Source organism: Mugil cephalus, chromosome 14, assembly GCF_022458985.1.
Source record: "Mugil cephalus isolate CIBA_MC_2020 chromosome 14, CIBA_Mcephalus_1.1, whole genome shotgun sequence".
NCBI classification, from domain to species: Eukaryota; Metazoa; Chordata; class Actinopteri; order Mugiliformes; family Mugilidae; genus Mugil; species Mugil cephalus.
Genome location: NC_061783.1, coordinates 533,369 through 555,540, shown reverse-complemented (window position 1 = coordinate 555,540; position 22,172 = coordinate 533,369). Strand labels below are relative to the sequence as shown.

General features: G+C 39.8%; 1 protein-coding gene across 1 annotated transcript in view; it reads left to right on the top strand.

Annotated features, from left to right (window-relative positions):
- LOC125019835 (rho guanine nucleotide exchange factor 2-like) overlaps positions 1-20,536 on the top strand; it is a 78,021-nt gene extending 57,485 nt beyond the window's left edge. The window contains exons 15-22 of the mRNA XM_047604818.1: positions 3,464-3,531; positions 4,324-4,512; positions 7,263-7,349; positions 7,644-7,690; positions 9,592-9,642; positions 10,563-10,880; positions 13,289-13,460; positions 18,020-20,536. Coding sequence (XP_047460774.1) covers positions 3,464-3,531; positions 4,324-4,512; positions 7,263-7,349; positions 7,644-7,690; positions 9,592-9,642; positions 10,563-10,880; positions 13,289-13,460; positions 18,020-18,045 — 958 coding nt within the window. The 3' untranslated portion in view covers positions 18,046-20,536. The remainder of the gene's footprint in view (positions 1-3,463; positions 3,532-4,323; positions 4,513-7,262; positions 7,350-7,643; positions 7,691-9,591; positions 9,643-10,562; positions 10,881-13,288; positions 13,461-18,019) is intronic.
- The last annotated feature ends 1,636 nt before the right edge of the window (positions 20,537-22,172 follow it).

Below are 22,172 nucleotides of genomic sequence, written 5' to 3'. Positions count from 1 at the left end.
TGTTAAAAAATCGCGACCTCATTTCACACATACACATGATTTCATTTGGAAACACAACGATTCTTAAGCATTTTATTTCACGAGTGGCATCACAAACAAATGCTCCTCCACAAGGAGGATAAATGAGTGATTATGAAGTGGTTTGAGGTAGGTAGAAAAGCACTGTATAAATGCAAGTCATTTACCAGTTTACAAGTGAACACACAAACATTTAGGCTTCACGCACAAACTATTCACAGATGAAGTTAACAAATAATCCATGAGAACTATCACACGGCACCCTAATACTGAGACTCAGGGATGACGCCAGGAATTTTGGGCCCCATGTAAGTGATCATATATGGTTACTTCATTGCCCTTATGTGGTAAAACTAAGTCCAAGAAGTTATGCATGAGAAATACAAGAAACACATAGAAGGTGAAAGTAACCTGTATCTTACAATATTAAAACATCTGATGTTCAAACTTTTTTTCAGCATTAGAATAAAAGTGCTGATACGGACACTTGTAAACATACACATTATAGAAACATTGTGTCTGCACAAATACAGATATTACCCACCGCCTGTGATACTGAATGATGCTGTTACGCTCAGCGTTCATGTAGAGATGGACCCTACATTTCACATTTGATCTGATAATGTTGCCTGAACCTCTCAGTTTGTGACATCAGGTAACAACTTGGACCCTGGTCTCCATGGCCCCATAGTCTTTAACAGACAGAACCTCATGTATTCCAATATAAATGAGGATGACCATTTCTGTCCTTCTGTGTGGTGTACAAATAGATTTGATACATGATATGCCCAATTACCTCAGGGCCAGAGTACCTCACGGTGTACACTAAGTTGGGCTGGGGGTCCAGGTCTGCCAAATCATCATCGTCGGGGGGGGCTGGTACAAGACCGGTGTCCCCTTTTTTGCCACGAAACTGGCATGCACACAGATGACAGAAATTGAACACATGCAAGAACACATAAACAATTATAAGGTCATAAAGAAAAATTACTCATAATTACGATGTATAGCTTGACAAGAATCTAGAAATGGACTGTTTTTATGTGAGGAAACACTGGATAGTTTTTGTCTGGGTTGATGCTACGGTGCTGGAGAAAGTTATTTCTCAATTAAAACCAGCAACCTACCTTTTAGATCCGATTCCTACACCATTTCTTAAATTCATTTGTGACTTTTTAGCTGAGGATGTTTTAAATATTTTTTTATTTAATTATAATTAAATAATTATTCTCTTCAGACATGAGTTTTCCTAAGTGCTTTTAAGACAGCCTTGGTCAGGCCTCTTCTGAAGACGAATAATTTTGACACTGCAATGCTGAACAATTACAGACCAGTATCCAATCTGCCATTTTTAAGTAAAATTTTAGAGAAAGTGGTTTTTAACTAGTTGAATGATTTCATGAAAACTCACAGTTTGTACGAAACGTTTCAATTTTGTTTTCAGACAACTCACAGTACTGATTTTTTTAAATGATTTTTGAATGAACATGAACAAGGGGAAACTCTTTGTTCTGGTTCTACTGGATCTGAGTGCAGCATTTGACACAAGAGACCACAATATTCTTTTAAGCAGACTGCACAACATGATTGGCCTCTCATGTACTATTTTTAACTGGTTTAAATCCTACCTCACTGACAGACAATTTTACGTGTCTATAGATGAACCCTCCTCTTCTGAGAAATACAAACTGACTCAATCTTAGGTTCAGTACTTTTTGATTTGTATATGCTGCTACTTGGCGAAGTCATCAGGAGACAGGGAATAAGTTTTCACAGCTATGCTGATGATACATAGCTATACATCACCATGTGTCCTGATGACCCAGGACTGTATTTTAGATATTAAGAAATGGATGCAGCTCAACCAGGACAAAACTGAAGCTTAGTTATCAGTCCTGAGGCTCAGAGAGAGAAACTTTTTGGGCTTTTGATCCTTTAATCGAAAGTACAGTACAGACAGACAGGAAATGAGGAGGCAGAGAGGGGGGAAGCGACATGCAGGAGAGGCCACTTGACTCAGGGCTCAAACCGGGGGCACCTGCAGTGAGGACTGTAGCCTCAACACATGGGCGGGTACTCTGCTCACTGAGCTAAACACCGCCCCAAAAAAGAGAGATATTATTAAACCATCATCATAAAAAATATCATTTTGAAATATATATTGTAAAATGAGTTATCTCCTTGTTTTCACTTGATTTTGACAGTAATGGTTAAATATCTGCTAATCTTAAGGTAAATAATATTGACCAACCACCCCTCAGGGACCCTTTGAATTTTCCTAACTCCATCCCGCCCTGCGGAGCCACTACTGAGACTTGTGCCACTGTGTCCTCATAGAACCCTTTTACAGTGTGAAGATATTTTTGTTTTGCCAATCAAAGATTTTACAAAAAGAATGATTGAATGAAACCAAACTTCGGTTAATTGTAGCCTGAATTAACACATCTGTACACACAGAGTAATGGAAAATTATGAGAATACCGAAGTAAATGGGTTTAACAAAGGTGAGAAGTATGGACGAAAATGAGCTTAATTTCTTAAATTAAATTTTCAGATTTGGTTAAAATCTTTCTAATTATCATCAACACTCATCATCTCTGCTAAAATATAAAGGTGATAGTGTTCTTACGGAAACTCCTAAAGCTGACCAACCTCTGGTTAGCAACTCACCAGGGTGTGTCATGTTGTTACGAAACTGCTTTTTTGCGCCTTACGATGATTTACATATCAGTGCTTTCATAAGAGAGTATTAAGTAATGGTTGTACTTCTCACAATGATAAACTCAGAAGTAGGATGAGAGCGACATGAAATCAAACACTTTCAATGAAACATCATGTTGGCATGAAAACACGTTATCATAAACATTCATTAGGGCTACGGGGCTTTGCAGGGTTTCTCCCGAGGAGTAGTGGGAAGAGTAGTGGGATGCACAAACATGCTAACTGTGCTACTGTGCTAACTCCCATGCAGTATGGCTCCATGGTAGAGACTTATGATTAAACTACTCAAGGGCTAACTTTATCAAATTTCGAGCTAGAAAAATGAACAAAACTGTAAATTGACACAAATCACGAGCTGAGTATAGATTAAACATTGTAATTTTGGTTACAAGTGTACATTTACTAGTTTGTAGTTTTAGTCAGAGAGAAAGATCTTGCAGTTCTGAATTATTTACAAACTTTATCTGCCACAGGTGGTCCAAGCGCCAAGGAGTCTGGTTGTTCTTATCTGGGAGAAATGAGAGAAAACTTTAAATCCTTGTTCATTGGCACGGGAATGTGCATAAAAGCTTGTTTTATGGTTTTGTTTTATGGTCTAAGAAATCTGCAAAGGAAAAAACAACAGTCCTGTCCATTATGGACTGTCGGACCAAGTGACCCCTCCTGGTGGGTCAGAGTGAAAAATAAATGTACAATAATTTGTGATCCATGCTTTTGTGTTCAGGTGCCCATCAAGAGAGGAGTTCCCCCTCATAGAGAGTGAGCACAAGGCCCATCTGAGGAGACTCAAAGGTCAGGAGATATGCATTAATCACACAATTACAGGACAATAATGACACTTTACACCAGTGACCCAGTCATTATATATTGGCAACAGCATTTTCCCTGGAGTAGTTTGAGAACATCTAATGCCAATAGGTAGATTTATTTAAATCTATTGTCAACTGAAAAATTCCTGGTACCACTTTAAAATAACTGCATACTATGAAGTATTAGTAAAGCAATAGTAAATACTTCTAAAGCATTACTCCTACATTAATAGACATTAGTAAGCAGTTAATAAATGCAGTCATGAATGCTTCATGCTTCATTTATAAGCATCTCTATAGTAAGTGTTTAAGAACTATATTTCTTTACCTTGATAATGATCAGTTTATCATTTATGAAATAGATCATAATAATAATAAATAATGCATCAGTTTTAGATAGTGCTTTATCAGATATAATAAATAATTTATAAAATTGTATTTTCTAATTAATGATTTATTCTGGCAGTTATAAAATGTTTATTTGATCGTCACTGAACTATTTTTGTGCGCTCATCTTAAGACTATCCATGCCTTGTATAGCATTCATAAAGGAGATCATTTAAAGCCTCACTTGTCTTCTCAACAGGAAAACAAGACAAACACAACATTGAGTGATACAAAACTATTTAACAATTTATTTCAACTGAAAACTTAATGTAAAATGAAGAAAGAAACTAATGCTTCATAGTGTGCAGTTTTTATGAAGCGTTACTGAAATACTGGATTTCTCTCCTGTATAGAATTATATTTGTGTTGCATGACTTTCCATCTACAGCTGATCTCCAGCAGAAAGACCATGAAATCCTGGAGCTCCTGCAGGAGAGGGTGACTTTATTCTGTGAGATGGCAGAGGTGGCAAGTGGTCAGAAGGGACCACAGCCGCCCATCAGTCGTTACTTGTTCAGGGCAGACACACCTCAGGCTTCCCGTGCAGAAAAACTCCTTTTGGATGCCACAGCTGAAGGTAACTCAGCCAAAGTTTGATGTCAGCAGAAAATTGGACCTATGGCCATGGCACACTAGGCACAATCAGCAGAAGGGACAACCAGAAGCTACTCTAACATACCCAAAGATGACACCAGGGGTTGTCCACGAACCAAAAGCTTAGCGGTTCGATCCCCGGAGTGTACCATATGCCGAAATGTCCTTGAGCAAGACACTGAACCCCCAGTTGCTCCCAGTGCAACTGGCACTGGTATGTGAATGTGTGCTTGTGTGAGTGAATGAGTGGATGTGTCGCTGACTGTAAAAGCGCTTTGAATGCCTTTGAGTGAGTCTTGGTGAAAAATGAATAACAACAGCAACACTGGATGTGTGTGAATGCATGCTATAATCAAAGACGAGCGAACAGAAAATTATTGTGTGCCAAAGTCATGATGCACACACATGCTTTTCTTGGTTATGGCAACTGATGTTACAATTTGCTACTACGCCACGAATGATGCTGGGGATTTTATATGTGCCAAGTGCGAAACTGAGATCTGGAGACATATTTGGAGACGCATGTTAATGCCAAGTCTGAACACACATACTTAAAGCCAATGGTCGGTAGAAAAGCGCTACATAAAAGCGAGACCATTTACCATTTACCATTGTGCAGAAAAATCAGAAGCTGACTCCTCCACCCCAGACCTTCCTGGAGAAAGCTCATTTTCTCTTAATCTAATGTTCTCTAATCTGAGTGGCTGCATGTCTAAGTAACGTCAGGGAGGAGAGCAATAACAAGTCGCCACCTGGATTTAACTATGCAAATAGGTAGGAGGCTCCTGTTGGATAATTACCACGATTATCTTTCAGTTGACAACAAGTTATTTAACTCCAACTGATGCAGAGGTAGCCTCTCATTTCTTAAACAACCACATAGAGATGCCGGACAAGGCATTGTGCAGTGGTCTATCATCAATACCATGTAAACCCCCAGGTCCTGAAGACCTGTGCTTTCCAGCTGACTGGCATCCTGCACTTCTTGTTTAACCTGAGTGTGGAGTTGAAAAGGATACTGATGCTATAGAAAACATCCTGCAGAGTACTGATGCCGAAGAAGCCCATCCCATCTGGCCTCAATGATTTCAGACCAGTTGCACTGACATCACATATCATGAAGGACCTGGAGAGACTGGTCCTGACTCAGCTGAGACCCCTGGTGGCCCCTGTCTTGGACCCTCTTCAGTTTGTGTATCAGCCTCATGTTGGTGTGGATGATGCTGTTATCTACCTGTGGCAGTGAGTTCACTCTCACTTGGATGGTGGGAAGGGCACTGTGAGGATTTCTTCAGTGCTCTTAACACCATTCAGCCCTTTCTGATGAGTGAAAAATTGCTCTGGGTGGGTGTCAGCTCCTCCACTGTCTCCTGGGTTGTTGATTACCTGTCTGTCAGGCCTCAGTTTGTGCAGCTGGGGGACTCCCTGTCAGATACCGTTATCAGTAATGTGGGGGCTCACAGGGGACTGTCCTATCTCCATTTCTGTTCATTCTTTACACCTACTTTTCCAATACAGCTCTGGGTCCTGTCACCTGCAGAAGTTCTCTGATGACTCTGCAGTGGCAGGGTGTATCAGAGATGGACAGTTGATGGAGTATAGGACACTGATCATGGACTTTGTGGAGAGATCTCCGGCAAACCACCTACTCCTTAACGTGAATAAGGCCAAGGAGCTGGTCATTGACTACAGGTGGAAGAGGACATCAGTGGAGCCCATCACCATCCAGGGCCTGGAGATGGAAGTTGTGGACCACTACAAGTACCTGGGAATCCAGGAATACCTGGGAATGTTAAGGGCAGCTATGGCTCAGTAGGTAGAGTGGGTTGTCCATGAACCGAAGGGTTAGTAGTTCGATCCCCTGAGTGTCCCATATGCTGAAGTGTCCTTGAGCTGGTGTGTGAATGTGTGTGACCGAATGGGTGGATGTGGATGTGTCTCTGATGTGTCTCTGTAAAAGCGCTTTGAGTACCTATATAAGACCATTTACCATCTGTCTCAGTGAGGGATAGGGTACGACATTGGATAACCTGCTCTCCGTTATGGACAATCCATCCCATCCACTATACAAAAACTTTGAGGGTCAGAGGAGCTCATTCTCCAGCAGACTGATTCAGCTCTGCTGCCATAGTGAATACTACAGAACTTCCTTTACTCCTTATTCTATCCAGCTCATCTTTTTGTGTGAATTAAGCTACTATGACCAATTAGTTTCCCTTGTGTATCATTAAAGTCTGAGTCTAAGATCTTGGTGAAAAATTAACAACAACAGCAACACTGGATGTGTTATGACAGAAGCCCACAGTGAATGCATGCTATAATCAAAACTGAAGACGGGTGAACGTAATATTAGTGTGTGCCAAAGGCATGACGCACACACATGCTTTTCTTGGTTATGGAGCAGCAGTAGAGATCCATTAGAGACAATTGATGTTACAATTTACTACTGTGCCACGAATGTTGCTGGGAATTTTTTATGTGCCAAGTGCGAAACTGAGATCTGGAGACATATTTGGAGACGCATGTTAATGCCAAGTCTGAGCACACATACTTAAAGCCAATGGAATAGGCCACATTGGCTCTTAACGTAAGGTCTGAACAGACCAGGTTTCAGGTCGGGTGTTGTGAAGAGTCTTTAGATGATTTGTTATTGACATATTTATATATAAATAACAATGAACTGAAACTGAATAAGGAATTGATTGATCAGAATATATTCCTGTGTTTCCACAGGGGAGAGGTTGACTGAGCTTCTCCTGGGTACAAGCATGGATATCCCAAAGTTGCACCCCCACAGCAGCTTGGAGCTGGTAAAATCTAGTGAGTCCGTGAAAACTCATATGTTTCTTACATTAAATCCTATTAGATGTGTTGAAACATAGGTACACATTCGATCCTAAATTGTCTATGTGAACAAGAGAACACAAGAGATGATCACGGAAGCAGAAGCAGCTACAGGTGCACATGGTGTTGACACCATAAAGGTCTTTTCTAATATTGAGCACTGCAACACAATGCTCATAGTATTTACTGAACATTTAAACTAAACAAACAAAGAGTTTAGTAGACATTTTACAAAAGAGCTTTTGTATGGACTAGTTTGTCTTTTTTCAGGTGAGCAAGATCTGCTGGTCAATGGAGCCAATCATTCCTCTTACAAGGTGAGCTGGGGACCAAGGTGCAGATGGCGGCAAAGGGGTTTTGGAGGGGTATGTCTGACGGGTCTGGGGTTGAATGCTTTCTCATAGTTTGAAAATTATCAGAATCTCCTTGAACTCTAAAGCAGGCATGTCAAACTCAGTTTGGCTCTGGGGCCGGATCCAGACTTTCTGTTCTCAGGTGGGCCGGATCAGCAAAAGAATGTCAACTCCAAATATTTAGCTTTGTTTTTCAGTACTATGCTCTATCATTCAGCCTACATTTGTAGCCTACCCTACATATTATAATCACGGATAACAAGGGATCTTTTCTAAGCACAACACATTTATTCAAAACCAATGGGAAAAAAATGATTTTTCATGTTTGGCCGTGAATGTGTTAACAACTGGTTTATTTTAACAGTTGAGTGAATGCAGTTTTACACCTGAACCAACTCACCACACTAAACAAACTCAAGTGGGAGCTATAAAAAAAATATTTTCGCCTTAATTGTCATACTGCTTTGAAATAAATGAAAAAAGAAATACAAAATAAAATAAAATAAATAAATAAATAAAAAAGTTATAGCAGTGCATGGGCAATAGGATTAGACTACATCAGATCAAACTACTAGGCTGGGCCTACTGAAGTTGAGAATATACTGCACAATATTAATTGTCTTTAATATGACATACTTGTCTTTATGATGAGTGGCGCCGAATATTAAACTCTTTGAACACTGCAACTTGCTGATTACATACCAAGCACACTGGTTTTGCATTCACTTCTGTGAATAAATACTTCTCGGTCCATTTCTCCTGGAAAACTCTGCACTCCGTGTCCACTCTTCTTTTTTTTGACAGTGCCATTTTGGGAAGGGTGTGTTGACCGATAACTTGTTTAGTAGTGGTGAATGGTGAAGCAAGATTGCCGGTTTATTTTTACTTGGACACATCACGTTGCGAATGTTTATTTCCTGTGACTAACTCGTGTCAGTGCCGCATGCTTGACGTGAGCGCTTTTACACATTTACTGCCCTCTAGCGGCCGGAGGGAGCATTTGGTTTGTATTTATTTTAAAAAATCACAACTTTTAATAGAAATTAGCTAGAGACTCGCTTCTTTTTTTGACATACTCAGAAATTTATGCCGGGCCGGATTACATGACCCAACGGGCCAGGTCCGGCCCGCGGGCCGTATGTTTGACATGCCTGCTCTAAAGTGTGAGTGTGTTGATGTCAAATGATACCCTATTTTGTTTGCATTGCTCTGCATAATGTTAGTCAGTGTCAGAAACTTACAGAACTTACTGTCTGCTGATGATATCCCTTGTTTTCATTGTACTAATCCTGTAGACCAGGGTTTAGCAAACTTTGTGACATGGAGTGCCACTTTGAAATTTTCTTCTCAATGATTATCATCTCATCTCATCTTCCATACCGCTTAATCCTCACTAGGGTTGTGGGGTGTTGCTGGAGCCTTTCCCAGCAGGCATCGGGCAAGAGGCAGGGTACACCATGGACAGGTCGCCAGCCTATCGCATGGTTAACACAGAGACAAACAACCATTCGCATTCACATGCACACCTAGGGTCAATTTAGGTTCACCAGTTAGCCTAACAAGCATGTCTTTGGAGGTGGGAGGAAACTGGAGTACCCGGAGAAAACATGCAAACTGCACCCAGAAAGACTTGAACTCAAACCTGGACCTTCTCGCTGGGAGGCATCAGCGCTAACCACTGAGCCACTATGCTGCCTGTGCCATTATCAATAATGTGTTATTATATCATAACAAAACTGTGTGTGTGTACGTAGAAGCCAATGCACACAGTAAGTAATGTTAAAGGTTTTTCACTGGGTCACTAGTACACTGTGTGTGTGTTTGAGACAACCAACAATAGAAAGTGTGACATTTATGTTTCACAGGAAATCTATCAGGGGCTGGTGGATCTCAGTGTTTGTCTCCATGTACTCCAGGTAAGCGGGTTTCCCACTTCTTTAACATGCTTACATTATATTTAACACCACTGCCTTAACATTCTACAAAAATTCAAGAAAATAATTAATTACAGTTAGTAAGTGGATAATGACCAATAAATTAATTCTTCATGTCAATGAATTAAAAACATAAAATGTAAAATCAGTAACTGAGACAATAGTCTCATAATTACTAAAATGGAAATGGAGTGCAGTGCAATGTGTCTTCAGACACTGGAGTCTTCCTCTCTTCCTCATGACTGCAGAAGAAGCAAGAAGAAGACTTGAGAGGAAGATCTCCGAGATATCTTTGACTTCTCTAAAGCAGTTAAAATCTTCAGCACCTGAGATGGGAGAAACTCTGCATAACTGTTGCATAGAGGCAAAGCATTATGAAAGGTTGGCAAAGAAAAAACTTCTGTTTAAGAAAGGCCAGCCAAAACCCAACAAACACATCAACCCTATGTAAAGCATGGTGGTGTCAGCATTATGCAGTGAGGATACTGTAGAAGTGCAACTCTTAGTAGGAATGTAAATAATGAGGTGTAGAAATGTACATTTGAATAGTTTATTAATCATTTACTTACACTTTCTTAATTATCTTGTGAACCACATAACTATTTAATAAATAACTTGTAAACACTTTAATATTAAATTAATAAATAAACTGATCATTTGTAAAGTGTGAACAAATGATTATTAAAATTAAGATTAAGAAAATTGCAGTTATTAAACATGTTATAGAGATGGGTAAGAATAAAGCATTTATAAGTGCATTTATAAACTCCTTACTAATATCTATTGATGTAGGAGTGATGCTTTATTAATGATGAATTTGCTTTACTAACGCTTCATAGTATGCAGTTATTATGAAGTGTAACCAAAGCTTTGAAAATGCATTGTGTCTATTTGTCCTGCAGGAAGCAGTAATCAAACAAGACTCAGTCGTGGAACTACTACTGCAGCCACAAAATAGTGCTCCAACAAGAGCATTCTACCCCTTGTGCCGAGATGCTGAAAGTCAAGAGGTCACTGTGGGGTCAACAGTTGGAGAATTGGCTCTCTTACAAAGACAACACAGTCTGCTGCAGGAGGAGTTGCTGAGGCTGCGGGATGCTGAGAGCCGGTTCAAGTACAGTGAGAGGGCCCGAGCTAAGTTGGAAAAACAAGTTCAGTACATAAAAGGCTGCAGTGGGGTTACACTTTCTACCCAGCCGCAGGGGAAACATGTCTCTGAAGTAAGAATTATTTTATTAAATTCAATTTTATTTATATAGCACCAATAACCATACAAATTGTCTAAAGACGCTTTACAAAAACTGGCTGACAAATGTAGGTCCTACACAGGTTTCTAATGGCACTGTACTTACGGCTATGGCTCAGTAGATAGAGCGGGTTGTCCATGAACCGAAGGGTTAGCGGTTCGATCCCCCGAGTGTGCCATATGCCGAAGCGTCCTTGAGCAGGATACTGAACCCCCAGTTGCTCCCAGTGTGTGAATGTGAGTGAATGGGTGGATGTGAATGGGTGGATGTGTCTCTGACTGTAAAAGCGCTTTAAGTACCTTTGAGTAGGTAGAAAAGCGCTATATAAGAGCAAGACCATTAACCATCTTTGACAGCTGAATGAATTTCATCTCTAATGCCAACAATTTTATCAGTCAAGAAGCTCATGAAGTCATTACTGCTGAGGGCTGAGGGAATGGATCATTCAACAAAGCTGTGACTCTTTGTCAGCCTGGCTACAGTGCTGAAAAGAAATCTGGGGTTCTTCTTGTTTTCTTCTATTAATGAAGAATAATACGCTGTTCTACTATTACGGAGAGTTTTTTCTTATAAGTTAAACTATCTTTCCAGGCTATGTGAGCTTCTTCAGGATTAGTGGAATGCCAAATTCTTTCCAGCTTTCAAACTGCCTGCTTTGAACTACGCAACTGTGAATTATACCATGGAGCTACCCTCTTCTGATTTGATCACCTCCTTTTTCAGAGGAGCAATCAGATTTAAAGTTGTCCTAAGTGATGCTGTCGTGTTATCAACAAAATAATCTATTTGTGTTGGAGTTAAATTGTGGTTGCTGAGGTAAGTACTGATGGAATTAATTCCAGCAGTGTCTACCATAACGAAATGTCTTTCCGATTTCAGTGTGATCTCTTATTGTAAATTCAAATGTTAAAGGAAATGATCAGATAAAAGAGGGTTATGAGAATATATTGTCAGACCTCCAGTTTCTATGCCATAAATTAGAACAAGATCTAAGGTGTGATTGAACAGTGAGTTGATCCATTTACATTCTGAGAAAAGTCAATTGAATCTAATAATGACATAAATGAAGAGTTAAGACTGTCACTGCCAACTTCAACATGGATGTAAAAGTTACCTACTATAATGATTTTATCTGTTCTAAGCACTAAATCACATAGAAACTCAGAGAATTCAGCTAAAAATTCAGAGTAAGGAGCATGTTGGCGATACACCACAACAAAGAGAATTGGTTTTTGTGTTTTCCAGTCTGGATGAGCAAGACTAAGAATAAGGCTTTCAAATGAAGTAAAGCTGCTTGGGTCTAGGATTAATACATAAATCAGAGTGGAAAATTGCTGCCACTCCTCCTCCTTGGCCTGTGCTTCGAGGAATGTAAAAGTTACTATGACTGGGTGGCGTGGACTCATTTAAACGGATATATTCATCATCCTGCAGCCACGTCTCAGTCAAACTAAATAGATCAATCTGATGATCAGTTATCAAATCAGTCACTAAAAGAGATTTACACGAGAGAGATCTGACATTTAAAAAGCCACATTTAATTTTCTTATTGTCCTGTTGTACTACTGAATTTGTGTAGAGGAGTTACTCATAGGAATCTTATACAATAATGTCCCTATGAATAACTCCTCTATTGTTATTTTTCATTTTAAAACATCTGGGTGCAGACAGCACATCTACGGAGTGAGACAGTACTAGAGAAGCGGCAGAGAAGCGTGTAGACTGCCACTTGGGCTGAACTCTGGGTTGTCATGGTTTTGGGGGGTTAATAAAATCGTCCAAATTCCTAGAGATAAGAAAAGCACCCCCCAAGGTGGGGTGAACTCCATCTCGTCTAATCAGGCCAGGCTTTCCCCAGAAAGCATGCGACTAAACATATCATCACCGGTCAGATTGGGCAGGGGTCCAGAGAAAACTTTAACTTCTCTAACATCATGTTCCGCAAAACAGATTGGAAAATTACCAGAGTTGGTTTCTCAGCGGGTGTGTCAATGAGTGGGGAAAATCAGTTTGAAACGTAAATCGCTGGTGGTGCTCCATGGGCCGGGTAAGAATCACAATGTGTATCCATAACCAGTAAGAAAGGATTAAAATTGATAGTCTAAAATATCATTTTTACCCCCTAGGGACACATTTCATAGAATTTCATATTTTATCTCAGTAGCAGGTTTCCTTTCACATGCCCTGTCTAAAACCACTGGTGTCTCACAAAGAGAAAGCTGCTGCAGGCTCAACATTTTAAAGTCTTGAGAGTTAAATTGAGAGAACCCTAACGATGTCACAGTAATCGTATAGAGGCTAATAATAGCAGAGGCTAACTCCTTGACCAGAATTACAGTAAAATGCATGTAGTCCATGTTTCATCACTCTTTTTTTTGCAGGCTCAGGCTTTAATACTACAGTCAGGAAGGATCAGAACTGACACCACACATGCCACATATGACTATCAATCAGATGGCCCTCAGGAAGGCAGTGATCTAGAGACAGAAGTTACTTCAGATGATGATGATGATGATGATGACGATGATGGCAATGCATCTGAAAACTCTAAAGGTCAGTAAACAGAACATAAAATAATTGGCTGCGTTGAGATTTAGCAAACAGGTACTCTTTGGCCTCTATCCTCTGGTGCACTATGAGAACAACTTTCAAATATCACATTTTGTTATGCCTGGTTCTGTGTAGTTGCATTGTCAAGACGGTAATTGTGTAGTTGCATTGTCAAGACGGTAATTGTCTCACGGCCAGGAGTGACTTACTATGTCCAAGTTACTTCTGTGTTTGTACACAACGTCTCCACACTTGCCACTTTATTAGGTACACCTGCTCAATTACTTGTTAACACAAATAGCTAATCAGCCAATCACATGGCTGCAATTAAATGCATTCAAGAATGTAGATGTGATCAGGACTTGGTGAAGTTCAAACTGAGCATCAAAATGGGGAAGAAAGGGGATTTAAGTGACTTTGAACATGGTATGGTTGTTGGTGCGAGATGGGCTGGTCTGAGTATTTCAGAAACTGCTGATCTACTGGGATTTTCATGAACAACCATCTCTAGAGCTTACAGAGAAAAAGAGAAAATATCCAGTGAGCGGCAGTTGTGTGGACAAAAATGCCTTGTTGATATGACAGGTCAGAGGAGAATGGGCAGACAGGTTCAAGATGAAAGAAAGGCAACAGTAACTCAAATAACTACTCGTTACAACCAAGGAAAGCAGAATACCATCTCTGAATGCACAACACGTTGAACCTTGAAGAAGATGCGCTACATCAGCAGAAGACCACACCAGGTGCCATTCCTGTAAGCTAAGAACAGGAAACAGAGACTACAGTTTGCACAGGCTCACCAAAATTGGACAGCAGAAGATTAGAAAAACATTGCCTGGTCTGACGAGTCTCAATTTCAGCTGTGCCATTCAGATGGCAGGGTCAGAATTTGACAACATGAAAGCATGGATCCATCCTGCCTTGTATCAACGGTTTAGGCTGGTGGTGGTGGTGTAATGGTGTGGGGGATATTTTCTTGGCATACTATGGGCCCCTTAGTACAAATTGAGCATTGTTTAAATCATAGGTCTTCAACAGGGGTTCTGCAGGGGGTTGCAAAATCTTTGATTAGACATTTTTTCACTTTAGAAACCCAGTCCAACTGGAGAACCGACCAGCAGACCAGTGGTCAGCTACTAACTAGCCTAGCAAGCAGCAGTAGGTAATAGAGGTGATGGGAATTGGACTACACTCCAACCAAACATCTCTTCCTTCTGCCTATATCAGAAATTAGATACAATTAGCCTAGCCACGGAAATAAAACACTAGAAAACACCAGCTAATTAGCCTAGCCACCAGCAGTAGGTAAGTGCAGCTGACAAATCTGCAGCAACTGCGTGATGCTATCATGTCCATATGGAACAAAATCTCTGAGGAATGTTTCCAACACCTTGTTGAAAGTATGCTACCAAGAATTAAGGTAGTTCTGAAGGCAAAAGGCAGTCCAACCTTTAATTACTACTCCTACTTTTTCTAGGAAGGTGTACCTAATAAAGTGGTCTGTTTATCATTAATTCTTTTGATATTACACTGAAAATCCATAATCAACAAAATTGGGGAGGCTGCAGCTCATTACGTAGAGTGGGTTGTCCACCAATCAGAATGTAAGAGGTTTTATTCCCTGTACGACATGCCAAAGAGTACTGCAGGAAGAATCTGTGTTATTTCCAGTGCTTGGCACTGGTGTGTTAATTTGTGTATGCTTGTATCAATAAATGGGTAGATGCATCACTGTAACTGTAAAAGAAATTTAAGTACCAGTAGGTAGAAAAGCATTATATAAATATAAGACCATTTACCAGACCATTTAAAATGACCAGTGTAATCTTGAGATTTTATTTTTCCAATTTTTGTGACCTGGAAGTTATTTAGTGAATTCATTTTGAGTTTCCTTTGCATGGTATTGAGTGGACTCTCAAATTTCAATTTCATTTTGAACTATTACTGTTTTTTCCAAGCAAGAGCTGAGTTGTTTTAACAAGCATCTCACTTGCTGGTGTTGTGTGCAGTGAGGAATTTGCAGACTTGCTCACTGTAGAAACAAAACAACCCCTTCATAAATGCACACCTCAACACAGAGCTTGGGGAACTTTACACCTCAACTCCCTATCAGACAACTGAACAAAGTACTTGGATGAGTTTTTCTGATGAACAACTTGTCATTCTTGGTAATAGCCATTTTTGTCCATCAAAACTAATATCCTCCATCTCTATTTTGGGGAAATTTAATTTGCCTCCTACAGAGGATACAGAGAAATGTGAGAAAGCCAGAAGACTGACCAGCTCCTCAGTTGCAGCATGGATTTAATGCTTTGACAGCATCAAGACCAGTACAATGATACTGTTGCTGATATCACGAGGGCTGATTTTATATTTATTCTTTATTCAGTTGAATTTGAATTGCCTGACAATTGCCTGTTGTCTGATAGACAGTGTGAGACACATAATAAATAATACCAATTCTTCTCTAAAACATGTAACATTAAACTGCATTAAGGAGATCTTCAAATGTCGATGTTGAAAGGTTCTGGTCAAGCATGTACTAATGAATGGGCAATGACTTCCAGGTTGCAAAAAACAGGAAAATTAAATATTGTGCAAAAAATTGGTATCAGTATTTTGCATTTTTAAAAAAAATATATTTTTTCGCTATCAAAATCATAAATAATTATGAAAGAATTTTCGATTTTTTGATTTTTGATTCATTACGGAATATCAAATGAGTAATTTAACAGCTCACTTTATTGACCCTTTGCACGTGATGTCACATTCCAATCGAGCGCTATGCAAATGCCATAACAGACAGCAGAAGTATAGTGGACATCAAATTTAAAACAAGCAAATGTCCTGAACTATAGTTCAGGACATTTTGTGTGGGAGCACGTTTCCAATGCCTGTTTTACATGTATAGTGGCTGCACACAACAATTCCAACAGTTCCTTCTTCAAAGACAATCATGGTTTCAGTTGGGTTGCAGACAGAGCCTGACTATGATGAACCTGAAATTACAGATAGTGCAGGCACTGTTTTATTCAATAGCTGTAGCAAGACTGTGCAGTCGATTTGAATTTTGATGGCATCCTCGGGGAGCTTCCCAACACCTTCACCAGAGTCCTGTTCACTGACTTCTCCTTGGACTTTAACACCCTGCAAGTGCACATCCTGGCAGAGAGACTCCAGCGGAACTTCAACTTGAGCAGCCAGCTCATCCTCTGGATCCTGGCTTTCTGACCAACCGAACCCAGTGAGTCCAGATTAACAATAACCTGTCCGGTCTACTCACCACCTCCACTGGCTCCCCACAAGGCTGTGTGCTTTCTCCGCTGCTGTTCATTCTGTACACCAATGAGTGCAGAACCATGCACCCCAACTGTCACCTGGTGAAATTTGCAGAGGACACAGTTCTCTTATCCCTCCTGTCCTGCCCCTCCCTCCACCATGGACCCGCTCTGCAGCAGTTCATAGAGTGGTGTGAGTCTTCCTGCCTGAAGCTGAATGTGAGTAAAACGAAGGAGATGGTGGTGACCTTCTCCAGCAGCCAAAGGGAACGGGTGGCAGCTGTCACTACAATGATCCACGATTCTCTATTTGAGACAGTTGAGGAATACAGATACCTGGGAACTATCCTGGACTGCCAACTGAGGTTCTCTTCCAACACCGAAGGGATCCTGAGGAAGTGCCCCCAGAGGATGTACCTACTAAGGAAACTGAATTCTTTCTCTGTCAGTAAGAACATCTTGCTGACATTTTACTACACATTCATTGAAAGTGTTTTAACTTTCTCCATATGCTGCTGGTATAACTCCATAACTGTACAGGAAAGGAACCACCTGCATAACATTGTCAAGTCATTTTCAGTCTTCTAAGATTATTGGACTTCCTGCTCGCCACTTGAGCACTCTGTACAAGCAGCAGGCCCTCCTAATTGCCCTTCGGGAATAAATAATGTTTTTTCTGATTCTGATTCTGATAATGCTAACATTTTGGGGACAGCTTTAGCCGGGGAACAGGTCATCCATGATGGGGACTGTCCCCAGAAATCGGGAATGTGTAGTCATTCTAGATTATGAGGTACATCCCCCTGCCGCTAGTATTCAGTAACCCAACCAAGGGTAGGTATCAGTCAGTAGCTCACTTCACACGACAACTCCATGACATTATTCTGATTATTGATAGCCATCGCTTAAATTTAAAATACTCATCCGTCGCAACATTTTGTTTGTTTTGTTATCACTTTTGCTATCACTTTCTGCCCTCCACCATGTCTCCCTCGTCCCTCGTGATAATTGTGAAGTGTCTGCAAAGGGTCAATAAAGAAGTATATTTTCATAGCATATAGCCAATAAGAGACTTTTGATATGATACATCTGTCCAGGCTATATTCCACTTCAACAATTCCTTGACGCATGAACAGAATGTAACAGAACGCTGTATTGTAACTTGTGACAGATGTATGAAATTGAAAAAGGTGGACACACTGCTAAAACCTGGACACTAAAGAAATGCTATATTCCTGTAGTTTTATAGGAACAGGACTGAATTTTTGTTTGTCTCATTTTCAGATCAAGATATTCCAGAGGAGATCTGATCTTTGCCATAGTTTCATAGAGTGTATTTGACTACGATCTATGCAGAGTAACAAAAACCAATTGGGACTTTAATTGGGAAAATAGTCTGTGCCTCCCATGAATTGTTTTACCCTAAACTAAGAGCAATGTAAATGTTTCACGCGAAAATATGTAAGACATGCATAGCAGTAGATAGAGTGATTAAATACATACAGACTAAAGTCTGTAGTACCCTTTAATCAAGACCATATGGTGGCAGACAGAGATCAAGGTACTGCGACTTACTACATGCAAACAGACAAAACAGAAGTAAATTAAGTGTCTTTATCAATTTTACAAGACAAGCACAGCAAATGCAACACTTTCGAATACAACACAAGCAAATTAGTGAATGTCGAAACATAATGCAAATACTCACAATAACAAATTCCAAAAGATGTGGAAAAAAACACACTGCAAAGGAAGTGTTTGCAGGGGACCCCAAAAAGATGAAACTGACATTTGTTGTAGATTTCTAACTTTGAGTTGTGTTAACATTTGTTACTCATCAGTGGTCTTGGACATTAGCTTGTCTGTTTTATTTTACTTATGAGCCTTTTGATTATAATTATCTTGTCCATTCAAATGATCTGACTAAATACACAATTATTATTAGCAAATTGACCACATTAATAATATTTAAATATGTATTCCAGCCCTTTTTTTTTTTATCACCTTTTGGGGTCAACTAGAAATATTTTAATTGTTCTTTGTGCTACTTGCATTGTGTGTCTCTGTCTATTCCTGTTGTATTTGCAGCGCATTTCTATATTTGCTGTTTTGATTATTTGCATTGAGTTTCTGAATATTTTGTGTGTTGAGTATACACAGCACATATATCAGTCAGACTGTTGAAGACGGTTTTGTAAAGTGCATCGCATGCTCTCTTGACCACGAGAACAGGGCTTTCCCACTCTCCTCTGACTTTAGACTCTGGCACTCCTGGACCTCCTGGACCTCACTCCTGGCCAGCAAATTACAGACATAAAGTAACTATACTTCTTGCAATGAGAACTTCTTCTAGTCAATCTAGTTGCCTTGGTGCACCAGGTCTTCGCCATTGGACAAAAAGAGGAGTATGATGATTTCACATGTATTCTGTACCACGATCAGTTTGTATATGCTGCCATTCATCATGTATTTTGCTGCCTTGCTGAACAGCTTTACACAAATTCTCTGATGTCATATCCAAATCTTACTGGTGGGACAGGAATCTGAACAATTTGTTATTTTCATCTCTGTTTTATACATATTGCATTATTTTAAAATCCATAAGATAGATAAGATAAATTACTTACAGGTACTGTAAATGGTTTGTATTCATGTGACTGAGAAAAAAATGCACAGTTGTCCTTTTTCTTCTTGCTTCCTTTCTTTTTTGCAAGACAATCCTTCATCTTTCATTGTGCAAAAGACAGAAACATTTACCAGGCTCTTGTATCAGTAATGTGTGAACTTGTATGACATGTATGTAACAGCCATTAATTCATACTATGTTTGCCTCGAACGAGCAAACAGATTTGACATGTAACAGTAATTTTTCAATGTAAATATTGTGGAAAGTGCTGAGATGAAAGTTTTTTTTTTCTTCATTTCTTCGTTGTTTTGGTTATAAACAGAATGTGGGCATTTTTTTTTTGTCATTATCAGTGTATTTGAATGGACAAACTATGTGTTTACTTTACTTCTAGCAGTCTATTTTAGTCTAATCCAATTATTATTTCTCTAATTTAAACCAAACATAATGGGGAAAAAAAAATGAAAAAAGGAGTGCTTCTTTTTTTTGGATAAATGAAAAAACCTCCAAGGGGCTCTTTGGTGTAGGGGTGATCAATTAGCAAACTAAAAAAACGGTGACCAAGACACTCTTGTGATCGAAAGTTTAAAAAGCCTTTATTAAAAGTGGCTAATATATTGTAAAAATTAAAAAGCACCTACTGGTCACCCTGATGAAGGCTATGTGCCGCAATGTGTAGGTGCTTTTAATAAACAATACAAGCAGTCACTTAGTATTATCATGTCAATACTAACTGACGTTTATCTGTTTATCTGATCTGTTAATGGGAGGTAACAGACAATGAAACATAGTCTCGATAGACTGGGATATGCATAAGAAGGCAAAAGGTCAGGAATATGTCCCTGGAATACCTAGGCAGCAGTTCTACACTATGTCAAAACTCATTGGAATCCCCAGCTCACAATGAGTTCCAGACCCTTCATGGCGCTGTAACAGCACTGGGCAATGACCTTAGCAGCTGAGTGCTTCACCCGCGCTGTGTGAAGGAGCATTATCACAAGTCCTCCTTTCCTACCGCCGAGAGCCCATAGAACTAAGTAGTCCTCTATGTATAACATTGATTATTTTTAATTAGCTGTTCTGTTGTGTGCACTATCCTTTAAACTGTATGCTGCTGTAACACTGCAAATTTTGCCACTGTGGAATAAATAAAAAGACTGACTTGTCTTGTCTTATCTTGTTTTGATGTATCTAGCTCTTGCAATACACCACAGAGTTACATAGTAATCCCATCTTGCGTGAATTAACAATGTTTGAATTGCAGTGCTATGAACTCATACTAAAGAGCTAACAAAGATGTATAACTTTTTCCGAATAATAAAGCATAATGACTTAGACAGGTTTCAATGATCCACAAGGGAAATTAATTGGTCAGAGTAGTGTTGTATATTGATGTGCTGAAGTGTGCTGAAGAAAGAAGGGATCACTGCTGACAAGTCTTATCTTGCATTTAAAAAGGTTTGTTACAAGAAAGAACAATGTCAAAAACTCTTGCTGAATCTGAGAGAGCTTCTGGCCAATCGTTGAATCCTCTCTCTCATTCAGCTCCCACAGTCACCTTATATATGGTTCTCATCCCCAAGAACCCCCATTCACAAACAAAACTTATCTCCTTACGTCTAGTTAGTTTTACAAACTGAAATTTGGTAAATGACCCCTTGACCTTTAAACTTTATACACACTTCACAAACCCCAAACACAGGAAAGGGACAGAAGAGAAAAACAAAAAGATAATATACTACAGTAGCTTAATTGCCATGAAAAGATGAGCTATTATACAGCTGGAGAGGTACTATTCCCCCAACAAACCACAGCAAAGAACACGGCACTTGCTACAACAGACTGGTAGAAAGAATCTAGTAATTCACTGCACACATTGAAAGACCTGAGATGTGGACTCCCAGGCACTTGAAGCGGCCCACAACTTCCACCTCCAGGCCCTGCATGGTGATGGGCTCCACTGGTATCCTCTTCCTTCTTAAGCCAATGACCAGCTCCTTGGTCTTGTCCACATTCAGGAGTAGGTGGTGTTGTATCAAATTGTATCAAATAGGAGACCTTTGTCAAAGAAAGACCTTGGCAGCTGACCAAGCCAGCCTGGTGGAGTCTTCTCTTTGGAGTCTCGAAGAAATCATCAGGAGTCTGCATTCAGAGCATTAGAGTGATCTTTATTGCCAGCAACAAAGGAGAGCAGTCTCACAGTGCAAAAAAGGTCACTGCAATCCTACTGTTAAGTGTAAAGGCCTTTGTTCTCGTCTTTTATACTTTTGGGGTCTCACAGGTCATACCTTCTGTCCATCCCCTACATTTGGGGCACACTCTTATACCATCCTTCATTCTAATCAATCATACCATTAGAAATTGTCACCGTCACTGTTGCTGAAACTTGTGACCTTGGGTGCCAGGTATTCTTGCTGTGTTGTGCACCATCGGCTGGAGCATCGTGGCCCTGAGAGCGTAGTGTTTCACTCTTATGCAGCACCTTTGTTTATTCCAACTACTCCTGCCTTTTTTACACCCTTATATTCTTATCCAGTTCTAAGCTTACTTTTAAAATGATAACGTTAATTGCAAACAAACTGTGAATCTTACCAAGTGCAACTATCTTCTATATATTGTGTGCCCTTATACCTGCTCTTGTGTGGAATACAGTAGATATACTTTTGATTTCAGTGCTCTTCCTCTGTGTCCCAGTAGCACATGCCTGGTGAAGGCCCATCATATCAAACATCATATTATAATCAATCTAATGACATTATAATCAGTGTTACGACTCTAGTCATGGGCTTCATGAGTTTTTTCCAGGTGTGT